We start from the raw sequence: 23,567 nt of genomic DNA on the forward strand, positions 1-23,567 counted from the left end.
TTATGGGATGGTGTGAAGTTGGAATATCAACTTTTCTGCAGGTGTGAGCCGAAACGTGCTTTGGAAAATATTCACTCAATTCAGCACCATTATCAGATGATATATATTTCATTGAAAGCCAACACTTTTCAGATGAGACGTGAGATGGGAAAATCAACAAAAGTAAGAACAAATTTTTTTTTATAAAATCAGAACTTACAAATTTTAGAGGTGAAGAAAAATCTTTGACTACCTTGCAGTGCAGTCTGAACCTTTCAGCTTCAGAGATGAGATGTTTACTACTCTGCAATCTATGAAGACATTATGGCAAGTCTCAGTATAATAATTCAGAATATTTTTTAAGAATTTTTGGATAAATCATAGTCTTAAAATATATTAGAATTGGTCCTACAGTTGGTTTTAGTGTCTGGTGAAACTTTTTTTCCCAACAAATTGTAAGTCTGTTTGAGCTTGAAAACTAGTCCAAAACATTTTTTCTGAATTTTTGGCCCTAAGGTTTGGTAAAACTTTTGGGTGTTATTCCTGAATTGTCTCAAAGAAGCTGCTTCAGTGCCTGGTAAAACTGTTATTCCCATCAGACCAGTCTCAATATTTTATCAGAACTTTTGGGCCAAAGGTTGGTTTCAGTTCCTGGTAATATAAAGTATCATTTCTTTTGACCTGTATCTAAGCAGTTGCTTTTCAGTGGTTTTCAGTGTCTGGTAAAATGTTCTCTTTTGCCCAGCAAGAGCTGATTTATATCATGGTCTTGTTGAAATGCCTTCTTATTTTAGGTCTGGTAAAGTGAGAACTCTAGCAAGACATTATGATGCAAAAGGTCTTGGATTAGGAAAAGGAAAAAAAGGTTAATAAACATTCCTACTTTTTATTATGCAGCTCATCTTCATATAAAACTCTATTTTGTACCGCTTTGGAAGCTGCTGCACATGGGTCCTTGATAAATTCTTGGTCTTTGTTCACTGTAACGAACATTTGTATGTCAGCCATCCTGGAAAAGAGATAAGCAAACATCAACTAAAAACCTTATATGACAATGTACTAAAATATGTAACATTGTAAATAGTTGTTCATAGTAAATAAATGGTAATGGAGAAATTAACACTTTTTACAAAAGATGATGATATCACCTCCATTGGAATCAACTGTCTCTTAAAGTTCATATTTGGCCACCAACTAAATAATTTTTTGTCCTCTTTTCAAGCTTTGAATTATGATAAATACTGTATCACAGTGTTGAGGAATGATAACTCATATTTCCTAAATTATTTATTGTAGGTTGATATATTTTATGCAAATGTATACAGTTTCTTTACTAATTTACTGATATTTCTGCAAGATGATTATCAAGTTACTCTGCTTATTTATTGTTGATTTGTAGATATTTATTGACTTCACTAAAACAACGACTTTGTTTTTCAGGGTGAGCTCAAACAAATAGATGTCCTAAAACTTCCAGTGGAAGGAAGGAGTGAAATCTGAAGTGGCACAAACTTGGGCTAAAGAATCACTTCAGCTTGGACAACTGCTAAAGACTTTCATTTGAAAACGTCAGCTTGGGCAACAAAATTAAGCCAGTGTGAAATACTTGACAATGGTAATAGCACTGGGGGAACAGCAGTTACAAAAGGTACATTTGCAACAGTCCTGCACCCTCAATTTTGACGACACAACTTTTATGATGATACTAAACTGCAACGGGAACAGACAAACGTGCCCTCCTAAACCTGCAGACTGCTTTGATCTCGGAAACACGTCTTGAAGATGAACTAAACTTCAACAGGAACAGACAAACCTGCATTTGAAATTCCTTAATCTGCTGACTGCTTTGATCTCATCTTGAAGATAAAAGTAATTGAAGTGGATGCTACAAATGTGCAAGAATGTTCTAAACGTTTAGCCAAGCACTCAAGTTGAACATTACAGTTATGGAGAGGATGTTGAAAATCAACCAGCTCCGCATTAGCTGAGCCAGCAAATGAAAACAGGAAATATGTGTTTCATGAAGTTAAAACCCTCGAGTCACTGGGGACTAGGCAAGATGAGGAACAGAACTAGGTTTTTGTTGATAACGGAGTTAAACCTGCTATACCTGTCCAGAATTAAAACTGGCAGAACTATGAAGAATTATGATGATTAACCCAGTTCTACCATCCAGTCAATATACAGGCATCTAGTGCTAAATTAGCCTGGCTCTACCAGCCTCAGTTTTGCTCTGATGTTGACTGATTTAACTGAGGCATTAAAGAGAAGGTAAGGTGACCAACTTAACCCAGCTGTACCAAATCCTGAATAACAAGAATTATCTTGAAGACTGAATTAATCAAGCCTGACTTTCTAACAAGCAATTTCGACTGAATTAATGCTTGAACATTAATAATGTACTGATATTAAAACTCAGGAGCTCAATCATCAAGAATTGTGCTGATTGAACTTGGCTCTATTCCTGGTTAGCACTCAACAGGCTCTATTCATGGTTATCAAGTCTGAATAAGAACTGTGATCAACCCAACTGGCTCTATTCCTGGTTAGCAAGTCTGAATAAGAACTGTGATCAACCCAACTGGCTCTATTCCTGGTTAGCAAGTCTGAATAAGAACTGTGATTAAGCTAACTGTAGGAAATGTTTCATAAATCAAGAGAAGCACCGTCATCAAAGAATGGTCTAAAGATCCAGAAATGTGAGCGAATTTTACAAGATATGTTGTCGTATCAAGAGAAGTTACCATCTACACCACTAAACCTCAGGCATTGTGTTTTTACATACCTCGTCAACATGTCTGTACAGGTTTAGCTAATCTGCAGGCAAGACGTTAACCGATTTAACTAAGCCAAGCTGTAACCTTTCCAAAATATCAACTTGCTGAGTAGGTGACATGCTGTCGTTTACATGAACATAAGCCATACCCCATGTTCAAGGTCACAGGACAGGAGAATGCAAGATGAAGTCTTGAAAGCTTTAATGTCGGTGTTGAACTGAGTCTGAATACCCACCGAGCAGCTGGAAGTGAAGCCAATACTTAAATTTGAGAGAAGCAAAACCTTTTCTAGCGAATGTTAAGAGATGTTTAACCTTTCAGTGAATTTTAGGAAAATTGTATACGCTTACATGTCCAGAGAAACAAAACTTATACTGAACTGCAAGTGAAGTTTACTATGCTATCTATATATACATATATACAGAGAAGCAAAACTCTGTACTGGATTGCAACTAAAGTTAACCTCCAGAGAAGCCAAAACTCTTGAATACATATGCAGAGATGTCAAACAATTCACTATATTGCCCTGAAGTTTGCCAAGACATGCTGGATGCCAGTGGTGTATGGTGTTGCAACCTCTTCACTACTCCCACTGTTCTGCCAATGGTGTAAGCTGCTGCATCATACAGAGAAGCCAACCTCTTCAAGTGATGAGTATGCTGCCGCATCATACAGAGAAGCCAACCTCTTCCAGTGATGAGTAAGCTGCTGCATCATACAGAGAAGCCAACCCCTTCCAGTGATGAGTATGCTGCTGCATCATACAGAGAAGCCAACCTCTTCAAGTGATGAGTAAGCTGCTGCATCATACAGAGAACCCAACCTCTTCACTATCCTGCCAATGGAGTGTGCTGATTGAAATGGAGTAAAGTCTGCCAAAGGTGTATGCTGTTGAGAGAAGCCAACCTCTGCCCTAGTCCCACTGAAGTCTGCCAAGAAAAGTCATGCTGAGCAGATTGTCCTGTCACAGTTGTAAAAGAATTAGTTCTTTAGATGATGCTGGACATCAACTGGTGTGCACAGTGAATGCAGAGAAGCCCACTGAGCAGAATATGTTGTCACAGGTGGAAAGAAGCTAATTCAACTTGGCTGGTAGTTAATATGGAGAAGATAGCCAACAGATCGCCAACCTAACTGTGTGCAATCTCATTGTCATTAATACACATTCAACCAGTGGGTAGCCATGGAAAAGATTGCCAAGAACTGTTGAGTGATCGTTCTTCATTAACAGACAAATGTTGTCACAGGTGTAGGAAGCTACAGTAGTTCCTCCAACACATTCAATTGGTTGGTAGCTATGGAAGAAGATTGCTAAGAATGCCGAGCGATCGTTCTTCATTCACAGACGAAGTGTGTTGTCACAGGTGTAGAGAAGCTTCTACTAGTTGGTGGCTATAGAGATCGCCAAGAATTGTTCTTTAATTCACTATCAACACACTGGAAGAATCCCTCCTGCAGCGCTGTTCATTGTCATTATAAAAAAGTTGGACTTCCAGCGATTTCCTTTAGACTGCCAAGTAATGCACAAATGAACTTCTGCAGCGCTGGTCATTGTCGTTATAAAAAAGATGGACTTCCATGGATTTCCTTTTTAGACTGCCAAGTAATGCACAATGGTCATATATGTGGGGAGGTAACCTTCTTCGCCATTTCCCAAATTAGGTAAACCACCTTTGCCATTTCTTAAATACTGGGCTTGCCATAGTTGTCAAGAAGCTGGCATACTCCCTAGGAATTTCTTGACTTGATATTTATCAAGAGAGACTACCAAGCCAGCTGTGCACTGTCGTCCATGCAGATAAGCCACAACCATCAATTGGTAACACATTAAATGGAAGATCTAACTTCTTGGGCGCTACTCCACATCTGAAATTGAATATCATAAGCACAAGTGAACTCTTACACAAAATAACTGTGATGTTCCATAAAATATGACTTGTTTCCTCATTAGCTATATGAAGTTCACATTTGTGTGTGGCTTGTTTCTGTGTAACTGTAAAATAAATCATCCAAACATAATACAATTGAGTACTTTATGTATATCCTGACAGCAAAATTTACATTTTAATGTCTGACTGTACTTTCAACCTACTTAGTCTTCCTTACCCAAAGCAGAAGGCATGATTGCCATGAGTTTCCTAGGCCACTTCACTATAATCAATCCTTTCCACTGGTAATAAAAAGAACCAAATACTGTCACAAATGCCTATAATGTGAGAATATAAGTTCCATAAATATAAACCTAGTATTTTCCTTTTGCTATAAAATCCAACATGACAAAACAACCATATGGTTGACAGCTCATTAAACCTATACATAACTGGACTGTATTTTATGCTATCTCCCAATCCTAGTGCCTTGATTATTAATTCATTTCTTTACTCGGCTGAAAACCCTTACGGACAAAGTCAACATACTATAAACCCAAGAGGGTTCCAAAGGGTAAATCAGCTTACAGAGAGAGAAGTTACGGAAAATGTGAAAAATGTGTGAATAAAAAATAAAACTGATGCACCTAATTCAGGATTGTCAGCAGAAAGCTGGAATGAATTCATTCCTCAACTTAAACACTTGGAGATCAGAAGATTCCACAATTGCTACGCAAACTATTTCACGTTTTAACTGTAGCCAACATAAAACTCCTTACAAACTAATTCAGGATTGTAAGCAGAAAGGCAGGAATGAATTCATTCCTCAACTTCAACACTTGGAGATCAGAAGATTCCACAACTGCTACGCAAACTATTCCACATTTTAGCTGTAGCCAACATAAAACTCCTTACATAGTGTTAAACCTGATACTAGAGAATGACAATATTTGCAGCAGTAGCCTACCTAGTGTTGTAAGCAAACACAGCTAGGTTCGGTTAGGTAAAAATAAAAAGGGGGGGGGCAGAGGGATGGTTAGTATTTTAGTACATTTAATGCAACAAACAATGAACTCAATGTCTATGATAGTATTTATAGTGGATTTAATGCAACAAATAATGAACTCAATGTCTATGATAGTATTTATAGTGGATTTAATGCAACAAACATAATGAACTTAATGTCTATGCTACAAGTCAACAATAAGAGTTTATCAAACTTGACGGATGACATAACTGCCCACGAGTTTGAGATGTCAGCCAGCACCAAATGACCACGCTGAAGAACAGGACTCCACACAAGGAAGACAACAATTACAACAGAACAGCTTCAGCTTCTCCAAAAGGAAAAAGGAAAGTTACAACACTTAATAAAACAGCTTCATCTTCACAAGGAAAAAGTTAAAACACTTAATAAAACAGCTTCATCTTCACAAGGAAAAAGTTACATACTTGGATGAAACAGCTTCATCTTTGCCACACAGAAAAATAAAAAAGTTAAAGCACTCTGATAAAATACCTTAATCCTGAAACATCTAAAACATTTCTGCAAGATAGCAACTTTTTGTAGAAGGCAGGGAGCAATATTATATATATGCTTCTCAATTTCTTTATAACAAACCATTAGGCCACTCTGTCAATAAATCTATTAACCTGAGTGGCCAGGTTAAACTTATCAGTAAAAGATTTCGGTTAAGAAATGTACTACAGAAGTAGCAAATAAAGCTGGCAACATACCGCCTACTGGGAAGGCCTACAAAATGACAGTGGGTAAGAATGATGTCTTTGACAAAGGTGGGGATTCTCAGCCTTGCAGACCTTTTATGGCTGTAATGCAAGATAATCATTCCCTGGAAGAAAGAGCACAGTAAAAGCTGAACAGAAGATGCCAACACACTTCACGCCTTAACGTAAGGGCAATGATGCAGCAGCTTATACTGTAGTGCGATGGTCCACCAAGAACACAGTGACAAGAGCACATACCAGTACTGTACTGGTCTGGTCCAGCGGGGCAAGAGCATGTGTTAGTGACATGGGGAAAATCCCCCTCGGGGAAGACAACTCTCCTCAATAACCACATATTCTGCCGATTTGAAAAGCTGTTCAACACTTGAGTATCTTCCTTCTGCATATACTTATACAGTAAACGCCCCCGTATTCGCGTTCTCATGGTTCGCGGACTCACGCATTCGCGGGTTTCTCTGTGGAACATATCTAGACATCATTCGCGGAAAATTCGCCCACTCGTGGTATTTTTCACTGAGAAATATTCACTAATTACTGTATTTTCATATAATTTTCATGAATAAATGCACTTTTTGTGATAAAACTATTAAAATACTCAGGTATAAGCATTTTTAGAGGGGGTTTTAAGCATTCGCGGATTTGACCTATTCGCGGGGGGTGTGGGACGCATCCCCCGCAAATACAGGGGGTTCACTGTATTTTAAAGAAAAATAAATTTGATCATTTGTATAGAAACATTTATCTCAGGTGCCTCATACGAGGTATTACTGTAATATGTTTGCATAGCGACAAACCTATATGCATTTTTAACTTTGCCCTTAACATCTTTGACATTTAAACCAGTCACAAAATTATACGCTTCTAAATAATGCATACAAGTGAGCATGCAAGAAAATCTGCACAGCACAAGAACAAAACATCACAAGAAAGTTTCACGTTAAAGATACTTACATTCTGTTGCCTTTTTCTGCTGTTTGGTTGATCTAACTTGATCTCGCTAAACAGAGGGTGCTCAAAGTTTCCATTGCTCCTAATTCGCTCTGCTGGGGCATTAACCGTAAAGCTACACTTTCGGCACTTCAGAAAAATATCCGTACCATCATCTATTGACAGAGACTTCCAACTGAACTTTACCCCTACAACTTCCAACCTTGCATCGAAGACTCGACGCTATTTTCTCTAGCTGAGATCTACTGATAATGAACTTTTCATCATGTACTCCCTTTTCATCGTCCTTTATTGCTTTCATCGACTGTGGGCGTCTTTGCGAAGGTGAAAGAACCTCAGCTGATTGTGCAGCAGACGGCGTCGAGGCAATGGGGGCGGGGCTCTCGGCTGTCAAAACAGGGCCTCGTGTTGTTGTTGGTGATAGTGGTGGTGATGGCGCTGCTGGTGGTGGTGATGGCGCTGCTGCTGGTGGTGGCGGGCCAGTGCTGGAGACACGTGACAACACTGGCGGTGACAACGGCGTTGCTGCTTCACTGCCGTTAATCGAATCTTTGACTTCGACCCTCTGTCTCTGTTTAGCAAAATTTGCTAAACGCGCCAGAGTTGCACGGCTCCGTTTCGGCATTTTGTCTCGCTTTCACTCTAGTACACACACACTAAAGTATATAGATTGTATTTAGAGTAAACGGGCCAGAGTTGCACGTCTCCGTCACGGTATTTTGTCTCACTTTCACTCTGGCACTCACACTAAAGTATACAGATTGTATTTAGAGTTGCTGGATGTAATAACCAGCAAAAACACAGCAAATAGCGAAAAAAAATGCTCAGAGTAAAATGCGGGTCGTTCTCCTCTGAAAGTTTTGGACAGACTGACTCGTCGTCTGCCTCTCTCACTCTCAGACCGTAACGCCGTGCCGGTAATGGCCCGAACCAGGTGGCGTTTAGGCTTCAAAGGGAATCCTAAAAATGCCAAAATCTATGGGAATTTAGGTGTCTTTGGGGTTAATTGTTTATTTTCTAGTGTGCTATAACATTATTTCCCGATGAATATGAACTATTCCTTTTTTTTTAGTTCACGAACAAGAAAATAGATACATAAAAAAAGTAAAGAGGGGCCGTTCTAAAGCCGAGTCCGACGAGAGACACACATTGACTCGGTCGGAGAGAAGCTTTTGGCTTTAGAACGGCGCCTCTTTACTTTTAATATATATTTTCTTGTTCATGAACTAAGAAAAAAAAAAAAAGGAATAGTTCATATTCATCGGGGGCATTTTGTACAATCATTAAATACTGGTCAAGTGTATTGGCATAACATCGCCACATCGGCCTGGAATATTTGAACAGTCGTTCCCCTTCAAAAACCCCAGGAAAGTGAAAATTAAACTTTTTACCACTTAAATGAAAATAAACTTTTTAGATTCATAATTAAATTAAGTATGTGCAAGTATGAAGTAACTTGGATGATTTGCAATGTTTTGGGGGAAGAGTTTTTTCACCTACAGCTAGGTAGGGTGCTAATTTTGGACTTCTTTAGGAACCACATTCGTGCTTTTTTTTTTTATTGGTTAGCTTAATCTCACTAATAGCACTGCACAATGGAGGAACAAAATTATTAGCCTAGCCTAAACTAGGCTATGCAATGATAAGATCACAAGAGTACACCAAAAACTACAGTTGTTATGGGGATTTAGGCTAGCTTAGGTTAGGTTGTACGGACGGGATGGAGTGACATACTTGTAAGAGACCCATCGCACTGATGGCGGTCTCTTTCGAACATTTTATATTCAAAGTCAGGGCAAATAGTGCTTATCTGGGATGAAAAATAATTTAACTGATTTCGGTAGTATCTACAAGATAAGGATAATATTGGCAGCCTGACTGGAAGTGTACTTTGAGAGTACTACAATCTTGCGTGGACTTTTGTACATTTTACGATCATTTCAGAAACAGCAGATAAACATTACCTAAATTCTGTGAGTATTACTTTGTTTATCTTCTTCTGTTTATATGAATATTATGTATAAAAAGGTGATGTTTGTTTACTGTTATGGGGGTCCCTTGAATATTTTTATCTATAAACAATGATGTTTGTCGACTCTGCTGAACATAGGGTATAGCCTACCACTGAATACTATAAACTGGTCATAAAATGAATAGAAAAATAGTATATATTCTCACTCAGGTACTTCAAGATGAATGATGAGTCTGATGAACCTCCCCCACCAACAACGACCAAGAAAGCGAGAACAATCACAAAAGGGAAGGTCTATAGACAAAAATGGAGAGAGTGCTGGACGTCAGACCCCAAATTCTCTGGGTGGTTATCAAAATCCTCAAGGTCAACATCTTCAAAACATCTTGCATTTTGCGGGATATGCAACATGGACTTACAGTGTAGCAAGTCAGACATTATAAGGCATGCTTCCAGTCAGAGGCATAAAAATCTATCTATGCAGAAGGTTAATAATAAAACACTTGCAAGCTTCTTGTTGAGTAATGATCCATTAGACAAGTCTGCCAAGAAAATAGAACTCGAACTTTGTGCTTTCCTTGCAGAACACTACTTGCCAGTATCTTTGTGTGAACCCATGTTATTGTTATTACGAGACTCATTTCCCAATGAAGATGCCTTGAAAAGAGTCTGCCTAGGAAAACAGAGATATTGTACTTAACAAAAAAAAAAAAAAAAATGCTGCAAACCTCCCTTGCTATCCAAATCTAAAGGTTGTTATCTCTGTGTTGCTATCTTTGCCATTTTCTAATGCTAGTATGGAGAGATTTTTTAGTAAATTTAATCTTACAAAGACCCCAAAGAGGCCCAGGTTAAAAAATGAAAGTGTGTGTGGTTTAATGCACATGATTTACCATCTTATAATAAAGATATGACTACAGATGGTCTCAGAATTGACGACTGAATGATTTCAGCAATTAGGGCAATACGAAGTAATGCAATGTAGTGACAGCAGCAACAAAGATGACCGAATGATTTCAGCAATTGGGGCAATACGAAGTAATGCAACATAGCGACAGCATCAACAATGTTTAGATGAAAGTTGAAAGTTCACTAGGAGATGATAAAGATGTGAGACAGATCACTTGTAAAGCAATGGACAACCATTTTGACAATATGCATATATGATATGACCAAAATGTAGTTTAAGTGATGTTTCTCTCTACCTATAAGGCTATTCTTTACAGAGGATGGAAATTTTGCTATTTCACAATATCATAGATATTGCATTTTTGCTGAAGTCAGTGATTATTGATACAAAATACTTTACGCATAAGCCCTATGTGGTACTGCAGTGATATATATATTAGCTTTTATATGGAAAGAATGATTTTATAGTAGTATTGCAGATGTTAGGTCACTGCAAATGATGGTACTGTGTAGGTGATACAGTACTTACTGTAGGCTTATATGTGATAATGCTGCAATCATATGGTACATTAAACCCCCCGTATTCACATTCTCATGATTCGCAGACTCACGTATTTGCGGATTTCTCTGTGGAACGTATCTACCCATTACTCATGGAAAATTCGCCCATTTGCGGTATTTTTCACTGAGAAATATTCACTGATTACTGTATTTTCATATGATTTTCATGACTAAATGCACTTTTTGTGATAAAACTATTAAAATACTCAGGTATAAGCATTTTTGGAGGGTTTTTCTTGTGTTTAAACTATCAAAATAGTCAGTTCTAAGTGTTTTTGAGGGGTTTTAAGTATTCGCGGATTTTAGGTATTCGCAGGGGGGTGCAGTACGCATTCCCCGCGAATCGGGGGGGTTTCCTGTACTCCAATACGTGATATTTACTGTAGGCTTACAGTCTTATGTGATAATGCTGCAATGATAGTGTTAAGTATTTGTTTTTCTGTGCATATCCCTTTAATAAAGTGAACGTTGTGTTCTATTCTGTGATTTTTTTATACATACATCAGTCAAATTAGGATGTAACTAAAGCATTATTATGTCAAGTATTTATTTTTCTATGCATATTTCTTATATTAAGTGAACACCGTGCTTTATTCTGTGATTCTTTTATATATATATCAGTCAAATTAGGATGGAACTAAGTTGAAAGAAAAATCATGGTACCATCATTATAGGCTACTTTACAAAAAGTGCTATTTCTTTATTTAAAAAAATTATTATGTATGTTTTGTTAGAGATTATTTTCTTACTACTGTGAACAAAAGAAAATATAAAATTTTCAATGTATACTCCAATATATTGTAATTTTACTATGGTTACCCTTCCTTTATTGATTTAGGGGAATCCATGCCAACCTAGGGGAATCTGAGGCTCAGATCTAGGGTAAAACAAATTCAGGTTGTGGAAACGCTGCTCAGGCCACGCACTCACCAAGGAATAAGCCATTGTTGCTGCCAGACGTAGGCAATACGGTGATAAAAAAACAAAAATAATAAATAAATTAGGCCAATACAGGAAAAAATTACAACAGTCATTAGGAGCCAGATATCAGCCCTACCTCACTGTGAGGGGGGGGGGGGCAAAACCCATCAGTTTTAATATTTCGAAAAAATGCTTTGTTCATGTGATAACAAAGGTGTTGCTCATGTGTTACAGCCATTTAACCAGTTTTTGAAAACTTCAAAACCATTCATCAAAAATCGAAGCGTGTGCTCCCCTTAACGTAAGGGCTAATGTAAGGGCATCATTGCTTACACTGTAGTGTGATGGTCCACCAAGGACACAGTGACAAGAGTACATACCAGCACTGGTTAGTCCAGCAGGGAAAGAGGATGTTTCAGTGAAATGGGGGAAAATCCCCCTCGGGAAGACAACTCGCCTCAATAAGCACATATTCTGCCGATTTGAAAAGCGGTTCAACGCTTGATTATCTTCCTTCTGCGTAAAGTTATATTTTAAAAAAAAGTAAATTTGGTCATTTGTATAGAAACATTTATCTCGGGTGCCTCGTACGAGGTATTACTGTAATATGTAGAGAAACATTTATCTCAGGTGCCTCATACGAGGTATTACTGTAATATGTTTACATAGCGACAAACCTTAAATTTGGTCTCTTGTACAGAAACATTTATCTCAGGGTGCCCCATACGAGGTATTACTGTAATATTTGCATAGCGACAAACCTACAAGCATTTTTAACTTTGCCCCTAACTTCTTTGACATTTAAACCAGTCGTAAAATGATGCGCTTCTAAATAATGCACACAAGTGAGCATGTCAGAAAATCTGCACAACACGAAAACAAAACGTCACAAGACATTTTCACACAAAAGATACTTACATTTCTTCTGTTGCCTTTTTCTGCTTTTTGGTTGACCTAACTTTGTTAGAAACAGGGCGTTTATTCTGCCGAGACGCAGCGAGAACCTCCTCTAACGACGGCAGGGCGTTGAGCAACGGGTGGACATCTCCGACGATCGCTGTTTTCTCTCTCTTCTTTCTTTCCTTGGCTTCTCTTTCACATGCCCTAATGGTATCAATTGCTGTAAACAAATAAAACATTAATATAAAAATAAATGAATAAGCTTCAAAATACCCAGTGTCCAAGCAAAAATTTTATTTGCAATACTAACGTTCATATATATATGTAATATATATATTACCTCAAGTAGCGTATCTTCCTTCGAGGTTAAAAAAAAGTTTCAAATAATTTCAATATTTCCTCAACTTGTGTCTTCGTACTGCCAGTGCAGTGGTGAACAGAGCGTCCACAATTTAACTAATGGCTCAATGATAACTGGGCTCGATCAGTGTAAGCTGTCCAATTACAAGCAGCATCTCAGTTTCATTAATGGAGTCTCCAGCCAATGCGTGGGATCAGAGAGCAAACATAAAACACATTACAGTTCACCTTACAGGATAATACAAAAGAAAAGAGAAATCTACTGAAAAGACAAAATTCTTTGGGCACCAAATCTACATTCTCTCCAAAGCAGAATCCACCACTTTTGGGTGACAAGTCCACTTGCTCGGTTGAGTCGACAGACTTCAATAAACCCAAGAGGGCTCCACAGGGAAATCAGCCTGCAGTGAGAAAAGTTATAGGAAAAGGTGATAAATAAATAAATAAATATAAAGGAACAGAAAAACAACTGATACACCTGAATTCAAGAGATGTCAGCACAGAGTAGGAGCGAACCTCTTGCAATTACAATACTGTACTTGGATGACATTCAAGCTATGCAGAGAACCAGATAATGTCTTGATGCTCTGATGAGGACAAAGCCAGTTTCCTGAGGTACGTCGTCAATTCTGGAATCATAAGGTGACTGAGACAATGTTTCTGCAATGATCCTTGTTTCCAAAATGAAAAGACATCGAGTTACTGCTCTTTCATTGCAGTTCCATGCATGGATAATTCTAGCAGAAAGTTCGTACAAAGGAAGCAACTGCATTTACCTGACAGTTATTGATTACTTACATTTGACACCCAGGCAAGGTCTCTCTTCAGAGACTCTACAGAATTACCAAGAACAGCTTTAATACTAAAAGCAGCACCAAATCTGTCAAGCTATTCTAGCACGAAACTTCTCAAATTGAAGGCATACAACCTCAGACAGAATGAAGTGAACTTTCAATTTACCAATTGCATCCTGCATATATTTCCCGCTGCACAAAAACTGATCTGTGAATTTGTGTCAAAACCTCACCGTATAATTAAGATTCACGACTTGCACTGATTCTTCAAAAACAAACAAAAATGGCCACTGATAAGCAGTGCAAGCTTCCACAGAATCAAATTCCTCAAAGTACTCGAGAAAAAGTGGAAAAGAAATAAAATTATACGCATATAAAAGTAACATGAATATGAATACAGTACAGTATATGCATAAACACAACACTAAAACATACCATTACATCCTTTCTGACACTTAATAGTACCAATATCCATAACACTGGCTAGAGAACAGTGCTACAGATTTCAAGCCAGGTAGGGAGGTAGTGCTGTCGGTGCACCTAAAGCGGTACACTGTAGGCATTACTTAAGGTTCTTTGCAGCGTCCCTTCAGCCTCTAGCTGCAACCCCTTTCAATCCTTTTACTGTACCTCCGTTCATATTCTAGCAACTAGAATCAAAACAGTCAGTTGGTTATGGACGATCTAACTGTCTCTGAGTCAGAGAGGACCCCGTGATCCTTAGACAGTCTCTTCCATCTTACTTTCTGCCCTCTCCTAACAACTGTTTCATAGTGCAACTGTGAGGTTTTCCTCCTGTTACACCTTTCATACTTTTTTACTGATACTTTCTGTTTCAGCAGTGAATGACCTTATAGGTCCCAGCACTCAGCCTTTGGCCTACATTCTACATGTATTCTGTTCCACAGATTTTAAGAGAACAAGAGATATCCAGTAGCTACTGGGCATTATGACAGCACGGCCCTTAATGGGACTTCATCTGCAGTCAGGTTGTAAGCCTAGGTCTGCATGTGCCGCGACTGTTATTAGGACAACTCTATTCAAACTTTTTAACTGTAAAGTGGACTCCCGCCTATTCGCGGTTTCACCTATTCGTGGATTTTTCTGTGGAATGTATACACACATTATTCGCAGAAAATTCGCCTGTTCGCGGTATTTTCCATGGAGAAATATTCACTAATTACTGTATTTTCATATCATTTTTGTGACTAAATGCATTTTTTGTGATATAACTGTTAAAGTACTCAGGTATAAGCATTTTTTGGGAGGGCTTTTTTTGGTGTTTGAACTATCAAAATAGGCAATTACAGTGTAAGTGTTTTTGAGGGGTGCCAAGTATTTGCAGATTTTAGCTATTTTCAGGGGCTGTGGTATGCATCCCCCTTGGATACCGGGGGTCAAATATATGCCAGTTTTGTTCTTTAATACATTTTGGTTTTGAAACCTGTTGCTATTTTTTGTCTTGTCAACCCACATTTGTTAACTAGATTTTCTTTTGTCCTTTTACACCCTTAAACTATATACTCTGCATTGAGTCATGTACACAAACTAAAGTGGTAAAAGTACTAAGGATTATAGTAACAACTATATTAACAGTTCATTAAAAGTAAATGTCTGGAAAAAATTGGAAAAATAGAATTTAGGCCGAAGGCCACGTACTGGGACCTATGAGGTCATTTAGCGCTGAAAGGGAAATTGACAGTACGGAGGTCTGAAAGGTGTAACAGGAGGAAAACCTCGCAACTGCACTTTGAAACAACTGTTAGAAGAGGGTGGAAAGTCAGTTAAAAGAGAATACGAACGGAGGTACAGTAAAAGGAATGAAAGGGGCTGCAGCTCGGGGCCGAAGGGACACTGCAAAGAACCTTAAGTACTGCCTACAGTGCACCACATGAGGTGTGCACGTAAGGCACTTCCCCCTACAGGGGTAAATGTCTGGAGGTTAGGCAGTTAAGATGTCTTTGAACAATGATGTAAAAAATTCTGCTACCATTATTTGGATATGAAAACCCCTTTAACAATTAGTTCTTTTCTAGTAACAGATGATGTATTTTTTAAATGCTTAGAAAGAGAAACCTTAATGTACAATAACACAATTCACTACTGTGAAATACTCTAGGACCATTAAGTAGTGAATTGCATTGAGGCGCACAGGCCAATCTCAAAGCCACTTGCTTATCCAACCTAAATTACAACAATAACAAAGAAAAATGGAAGCATATGACAACTGGGACATCTACTGCAAGTATTGAAGAGGGTTCTGGGAGGACACTTGGAGAGATTGCTCAGTTCAAAAACTGTCAGGTTGTCATAACACCAGGAGAATTAATAAAAGAGGCAGTCTTTGTGACGAGGCAACTACAGTACCACGCGAAAATAAGCGTTATGTTATGTACATCTGTCGATCTTGACAAGGCATTTGGGCTATGTATCAAGACAGGCAGCTACTTGGGCATTATGAAAGGAATCACTCAAAACTAGAGGCATTACTTTATCAAAAATGGTGGCAGGCAGTATACCAAAAGAAACCGACACTTATAGCCAAATGATGTTTTAGAATCACACAAACCCATTTTATATGCAAACACCAATCAACAATTGCATTACAAGGGGATACAAGTTTTCAATTACCATTTATATAATCTATGAATACAAGACCTTTCACTTGACATGTCAAATTTTCCCACACAAGTGTAACTTTTGTGCCATGACCCCCATAGGATAGGGTGAAATGACACTTTTCGTAATCTACCTGCTTTTAAGACATTTCATTTAATACGTAACAAGATTACCTTCTTAAAATATTTCCATTTTGAAAAAACTAACACAGTGAGACTTCAACATCTTAACACTAAACTTGACGCTTCTGTTCATTACCCTCCAAGAACCCTGTGCCTGGGATTGCATCCCAAGGTAGTAGGTAGTAGGTGCAGGTAGGAATAATGTTAAAACTATCACACTAAAACTTATGGAGAGGCTTTGGGAGTCCCTACATGCAGAGGGCCTTGTTTTAACAGAAGGCTCGGAAGAACATTAGTCATCAAAGTGCACAAGTGATCAAAAATGGAATGGAGGGTGAAGGACTGGAAATCTTTGCAAGCAGAACCAAATTAATGATGACCAAAAAGAGGAAAAAGAAAAGAATCCAACCATTAAATTGGCATTAGAATATAAAATTTAGGCAAATGGCCAAAAACTGGGACAAATGAGGTCATTCAGTGCTGAAAGGGAAATTGCGAGCAAATGGGTTTGAAAGGTGTAACAAGAGGAAAACCTCACAGTTGCACTACGAAGCAATTGTTAGGAGAGGGTGGAAATTAAGATGAAGGAAAGAGAATATGGATGGAGGTACAGTCACTGCAAAGAACTTTGAATGTCTACAGTACACTGCGCGAGGTGCGTTGATGGCAATACCACCCTTTGGCATTGGTGATAAACAAAATACTATGCCTAGAGTGCGACGGATGCTCAGGACTGCAAAATAAACGAAGGCCTGCGAATGTGCAATATGCATAAAAAGTTGTGGAAAGGTGGTGGGTAAGTTGTCATAAAAGGATAGACCTTGGAGGAGGAAAAGCACTTCTGTATCTGAGCAATATCTGAGCAACATTCTGGACTGTGAACTTTATTCTGAGAAATGTGAAAAAGTAGTAGCAGCCTGGGTGACAGGAACAGAAATCACTGGACTACTGATGAAATAGAATATGCCACAAACATGATGATGACAGTAATTAATAGAATGAAAAATTTTGCTGTTTATCCAGCTCTGATTTGAACTTCTGCATAATGCTTGAATGTTTCTTGCGAAGATTGTTTTCCACATAGAAGTAAAATTTGTGACGGGGGTATAATGAATAAAAGAACTGTTCCTATTGCTATGCCACCTCTCTCAGGCATACCTCCTATTACTATGCCACCTCTCTCATACAGACCTATCACAAAATAAAAACAAAAGGACTTACTTTTCAACAGTTCTTCCCTCCTTTGCTGTCTTCGTTCTTTTTTGGAGACACCTTCATGCTGCTTGGCAACTAAAGCCGACGAAATACTCATTTTGTCAAAATCGTCGTGTGCCGCAGGTTCTGATGAGCTCGTGACACCTTCCAATCTAATCTTGATCCCGGCAAACATGTTATCACTGAAAGAAAAAAAAATAATTGTAAAATAAAAAAAAATTACCCAAGGATTATCCGATTAGGGCTCTTATTCCTTAAATTACTGATTTTATTATCCAGGACCATGGCTACTGATGGTTTCACTCTCCTGCTGCAAACTAACTTCTAGGATTCTGCCTACAGTTCAGATCTGATATGATGGCAAAATACCTACTCACTCAAATATGCTGTATCTCAGAAACACCACTAAAACATCCATGCTTGCTGCGTAGGGACAACAAGTCTAAGCAAGAGACTCACATTCTGATCACCTACTGTACAGTTGAACGAATCCTGAGCACAGGCTACAACCACATTCTTGGCTTAGTTATGTATAGATTTTTGTCTTTTTTGGTTAACAATAAGAATACCAAAAACTAATGAATAATGAAAAGAAAAAGATAAGTATATCTTAGTTTAACCAGACCACTGAGCTGGTTAACAGCTCTCCTAGGGCTGGCCCGAAGGATTAGATTTATTTTACGTGGCTAAGAGCCAACTAGTCACCTAGCAACAGGACCTACAGCTTATTGTGAAATCCGAACCACATTATGATGAGAAATGAATTTCTATCACCAAAAATAAATTCCTCTAATTCTTCATTGGCCGCTCGGAGAATGAAGAATTAAAGGAATTTATTTATGGTGATAGAAATTCATTTCTTGTCATAAATCTTGTTTAGTTTGGTAGACTTCAGTTCCCCTTCCTATAAGACCATTTCACTGTCTCAGGCAGATATGTTCATAACCAGCTTACTACTTACTGTGTACCCCATAGATGACAACACAGTCCTCAATATTCTCTTAACATCCCTTTTGACAAGCCCCATCCAAGGCTGTGTCATTTACTCTGAAACTATTTCCTTCAGTCTTGCCCCAACTGCTATCAAATTTCCTTAGCTTCACCTTTTTTATCCTTCATCCATGAGAGTCTAAAAATGTGATTCCTTGGTCTCATTAAACAACTTTACGTTAAAGACATACCCTGCAGGAATGATGATAGAATAGGAAAGATAAATACCTTTGTGGAGACGTGGCATCTGTCGTTTCTATCACAGGCTTCAGCTGCTGGTCGCTTGAAGCTTGAACAGACGGTTGTGATTCGCCCTCACTTTCCTTCTTGAGAGTGGCATGGTATTTCTGTCGAATCCTCTTAATTTTCCCCATGATTGAAATGCCTCTTCGGTCAGTTCAACTACACCTACAAAAATTGTCATGGTTTAATGCAGGAGAATAGTGTATAACTATATTAAAAAGAAAGCAAATTTATATATATATATAAGAAAAAGATTTCGATAGCACAAAAATTCTTGAAGATGAGGTCGAACTTCCAAACCTCTGAGAATAATATGGTGTATTTAATACAAAATTAATATTTCATAATATTCAAACCAGAGTTTTACAGGTACTTTGCAAACACTTCCCGGAGGATATATAAACAGGAATGTTCATTGTGAAAACACTAAGTCTAAACTCTTTTGCAGAGAAAAACTGAATCTGCAAAACCAAATGTTCCTACTACAGATATCACACTCATACACTGGGCTTCATTCATAAAGTTGACACTGATAAAAATATAATTTTATTATGCTTGTGAACTGCCAACTAAACTGACAAATTCTGGCAAATTGAAAGAGGAAGACTTGCTGTTGTTTGTCAATTTTTACAACATTGTTCAATATGGAAGTGCAAATTTCTGCAACTATAGACATGCAACATACATTCGCATGCAATGTTGTTATAGCCTAGGTGAGGTGCCTGTGTGTTAATAGTGTAGTACAGTATTAGACTGAGCTGGTCTTAGGCCAACATGGAATTTTGCTCCTTAAGAAACTCACAGTGATGATGTGAAGAGTGTCACCTGTGTTTAAGGAGGCTGGTTAGGGTATCAGGTCATTATAACTCCAAATAAAAAGTTGCACAGAATACAAGAAGTTCAGCGTGTCCTATACCCCCGAAAAACCACCTGTAGAATCGCTGGACTGCCAATTTTTCAGTGGCAAAATAAATTTTCCTAAGTTTTCATGCTGACATTAACCCAGCACACAGCACACTGCTCATGTAGTCCTTAAGATGACCATAGTATGGCATCCCTCTCACCCCATAGTTCCTAGGCTGCCATTGCACGTCACCCAGACCCAATCACAGGAAATTTAAGACCATCCAATCGTATGCCCAGTTGACCCACATCATTCCCTAGGGTTACAGACCAACATTCACCACTTTCTTTCTGTGTCTGGCAGTGTTATCTTTGTATAAGGTTACTCCATTTGCTTCAAAATAATAGCGAATTTAATAAGAGGTTGTATCAAGAATCGATATCTACTGCAGAACGTGCTCTGTGTCCACTTTGGGCGTTTCTTAAATTAATAAAACTTGTATCCACTCAAACGCTGCTTGACATCATCCAGCTCTGATTTATTTCCTGACTGGAGATAAGACAACCCAAACCTAGCACCTCTGATTCGAGTGAATTCATGAATGCTGCAAGGAAGCCCAGGATGAAACCCTCGTGGTTGCACAGCAGCATTCTTGAATAAGGTAATGAACTATAATGATTTGGAAATAATGCTGTTAAGGGGTAGACTAGTCTAACCCATTCCATATGCTCAATGTTCACTGTTGCATGGGGGGGGGAAGGGATGGAGGGAAAGGCCCCCCAGGTCAGGGCACGGTGCCCCAAGCCAGGTTGGGAAGGTAAGTCTGATTAGGTCAGGACACGATATTCTGGGAAAGGTTAGGTTTTGGTCTCTTTAGTTAGGTCATACTATAACCAGTGCCGAAGCACGTCATCCAAATGGAAACTTAGTCCTACCAGTTTGTATTGAATATAGAGTTTAGGCCAAAGACCATGCACTGAGGCCTACGAGGTCATTCAGTGCTGAAACTGAAAGTCGAAAGGTTTATAAAGGTGTTACAGGAGAAAAATCTCGCATTTGCGCTAGGAATCAATTATTACGTGAGGGTGGACAGTAAGATTGATGAAAGAGAATATAAACAGAGGTATAGTATATACAGGCAGTCCCCAGTTATTGGCAGAGGTTCCGTTCGAGTGTGTGATAACCGAAAATTGCTGCTAACTGAAAATCAGCGATATTTAGGGCTATCGGCGCTGAAAAGCACGATTATCGGTTATCGGCGCCTCTGTTATGAATACATCGGCGCCGATAAGCGGAAATCGGCGATTTCCAGCGCCAAAATTGCAGATTTTCGTAGCTAGACAAGCGCCGCAAAACCGGATCGCCGTTAACCGAGCCCACCATTAACCAGGGACTGCCCGTGAAACGAATAACGGCGAAGGGACGCCGCAGAGAACCTGAAGGAATGCCTACAGTGCACTGCGCGAGGTACACCGACAGCACTACCCCACTGCAGCGTGCTGATTTGTACTCCTCCGCTGAAGTCAAGAACACAAAAGCTGGACAACAGGAGAATCGCCATTATTACCGTAGGCCAGGATGCAGAGTAGGGGATCACGAATTACTTGGGAGGTTCGGGGAGGGGGCAAAGCCCGCCCCCACCCAAGTCAGGTTAGGACACACCATCCAAGGTTAGGTTAGGTTACATTATAATGTTCGGAAATGAACTTTATCCAGTCAATTACCAAAGTAATAGTCCGTGCGGAGTCCTTACTTAGAAATACCCCCGGGGGGGGGGGGGGGGGAATCGCGTTACCGTCGTCATTCACTGGGGCCCGCCCCGAAAATAGCCTGGGGCCTTGTCTATACAGCCTACCCAAATGGTTAACGATTTTAAAGTGGGTAAATTACCTAGGCCGGCTATGGAAGGGCTCCCGACCCCCTCAAAAAAGGGGGGGGGCGCAGCCTACTAAGGCCTCTCGGTAACCTTGCCCACCGAAGCCAGGCCTAAAAGAACCGTTAATAATAAAATCACTTACGTAATTATTACGTTTAAGCCTACGGTTCTTGACCTAGGAACAGGATGATGATCGAGTCCTTTGGCCCACTGAATTAGGATGGGTACGATAACGACCTCGTTAAGTCCCAAACTATGCCGTTACCACTACTTTTAGTTAAAAGTATTAGTAGTAGTAATTCTAGGTTCATCCTCCATAACGGCACTCCCAACTTCCTGAAATAAATGGCCATACCACCGATTTCATTCATTAATGAGTCAGTAGAGGATTGATTGATTTGTGGTTACTAAAACTGGCGTCACAAAGACAGGAGAGGAGGGGAAAGTATCAGTAATAAAAGAACTTATTGACTGTAGAGAAAATTTCAGCTCATGTATCTTCAATTTTGTACAACAGAAAGAAGCAATTTGGATTTCTTGGAGCATTAGCTGATTTTATCATGTCGTAAGACCCAAGGGATGAGATATTTTACCAATACTTGTATTCTTCAATTTTTCGTACATGTTTATTAATGCTATTCATTCGGATAAAGTTAGTTTGAATTTGATTTCGTTTCCCTTCTACCGTACCCCGATCAAAATTCGCAAACTATTTCGCAGCCTTGTTGCTACATTCAGTGGTGAATATTGTTTCTTTTTATATAAACATTTTGAAGGGAATTCTGCCTTGAAAGGGGTATGAGCACATTTGGTCCTGCCCAAGGGATAAACCCCTGTTGGACCCTTCACTCGCGGTCACCCCTCAAGTCTCAACTTTCATTTAAATTTATCATCTACACGATTTCCCAAAAAATTATGTTAGTTTCCTGACCAATGCTATTTTATTCTAGTCTATCTACAAAAAAAGGAGTCTCGAATTTCAAAGACACCGCCCATTCCTTGATTTGTTTAATTATGAATACTGTCTCAGAGTAAACATCCATTTGTAGTTTCGTCCAGCTGCATAAACCATCTTGAAAGTTATAGAACAAATAATTAAAATAACATACAGTTAATATATAGTTAGTATGCTATCCGGAAGACATTATCACTGACTATAAATATGACAGGCTATGGTAGGCTACTAGGCTGTAATTCTTATAACGAAAGCCGAACTTATATTCGCTGGATCTGGTCGCTACATAAAAAAGCGATGGCAGTATTTTAATTTTTTTTAAGATTACAGAATAAGCCTATAATATTTAAACGTGGATTTTTGGTGATCACACAATTTGCTCTTAGATGTCAAAGAAAGATTTCTGGATTGAAATATATAAAAATTAATCTGTGAACAGTCACTCCATATTTTTTTTTCATATACGCAGGAACAACTTTTATGGGAAATAAGATATAAAATAATGATTTGTGAATGTATTGTCTTTAAGTGCGCAGTCACTACACGTATGTGGGACAGTTTATGGAAATTATTGTAAATGAGTGCTTGGTTAACTGCTTTTCCGGGTATTTATAAAACATGTTTATTTATGACGTCACTGACTTTTTTTAAATATCCTGGCGACTCAACGAGTCATGTGCCTAAACCTCTCTCACCTTGCTGTTCAACCCCTCTAGCTATTATTTCTTATTGCATCTGAGAGGTTTATTTCCAGTTCTATCTTGATATCTTTGTATACGTCATCTCCCTTATTTATCTTGACAGCCTCAGTTTCGTAAATCAAATCTAAAGATTTTTTCCTACTTTTTGCCCGTCGCCATTCTCATCCAACTACTTAAGACTCTTTCCAGCGTGCCTTCCTTAAGCCCCTGGCTGCAACCCCTTTCGTTCCTTTTACTGTACCTCCTTTCACATTCTCTGTCTTCCAT

General features: G+C 38.8%; 2 protein-coding genes across 7 annotated transcripts in view; one reads left to right on the plus strand and one right to left on the minus strand.

Moving 5' to 3' along the window:
* Positions 1-4,775, plus strand: part of LOC136842402 (uncharacterized) — a 124,177-nt gene extending 119,402 nt beyond the window's left edge. For all 4 annotated transcript variants that reach the window (XR_010854199.1, XR_010854200.1, XR_010854198.1 and 1 more), the window contains one exon: positions 1,420-4,775. The gene's annotated coding sequence lies outside the window, so the exon portion shown is untranslated. The remainder of the gene's footprint in view (positions 1-1,419) is intronic.
* On the minus strand, positions 852-21,948 carry LOC136842403 (ribosome biogenesis protein SLX9 homolog). 3 transcript variants are annotated; one of them, XM_067109663.1, is made up of 5 exons: positions 21,798-21,948; positions 18,910-19,089; positions 17,698-17,873; positions 12,600-12,801; positions 852-988 (listed from the first exon to the last, which is right to left on the minus strand). In XM_067109663.1, the coding sequence occupies exons 2-5, from the start codon at positions 19,053-19,055 to the stop codon at positions 859-861; spliced, it is 654 nt and encodes a 217-aa protein (XP_066965764.1). In that variant the 5' UTR covers positions 19,056-19,089; positions 21,798-21,948; the 3' UTR covers positions 852-858. The 3 variants fall into 3 exon arrangements, with proteins under 3 accessions (XP_066965764.1, XP_066965763.1, XP_066965765.1); XM_067109662.1 differs by having other exon boundaries at positions 21,787-21,945; XM_067109664.1 differs by having other exon boundaries at positions 852-4,622; positions 21,787-21,945.
* Between the last annotated feature and the right edge of the window lie 1,619 nt (positions 21,949-23,567).

The sequence above is a fragment of the Macrobrachium rosenbergii genome, chromosome 10, assembly GCF_040412425.1.
Source record: "Macrobrachium rosenbergii isolate ZJJX-2024 chromosome 10, ASM4041242v1, whole genome shotgun sequence".
Lineage (NCBI taxonomy): Eukaryota > Metazoa > Arthropoda > Malacostraca > Decapoda > Palaemonidae > Macrobrachium > Macrobrachium rosenbergii.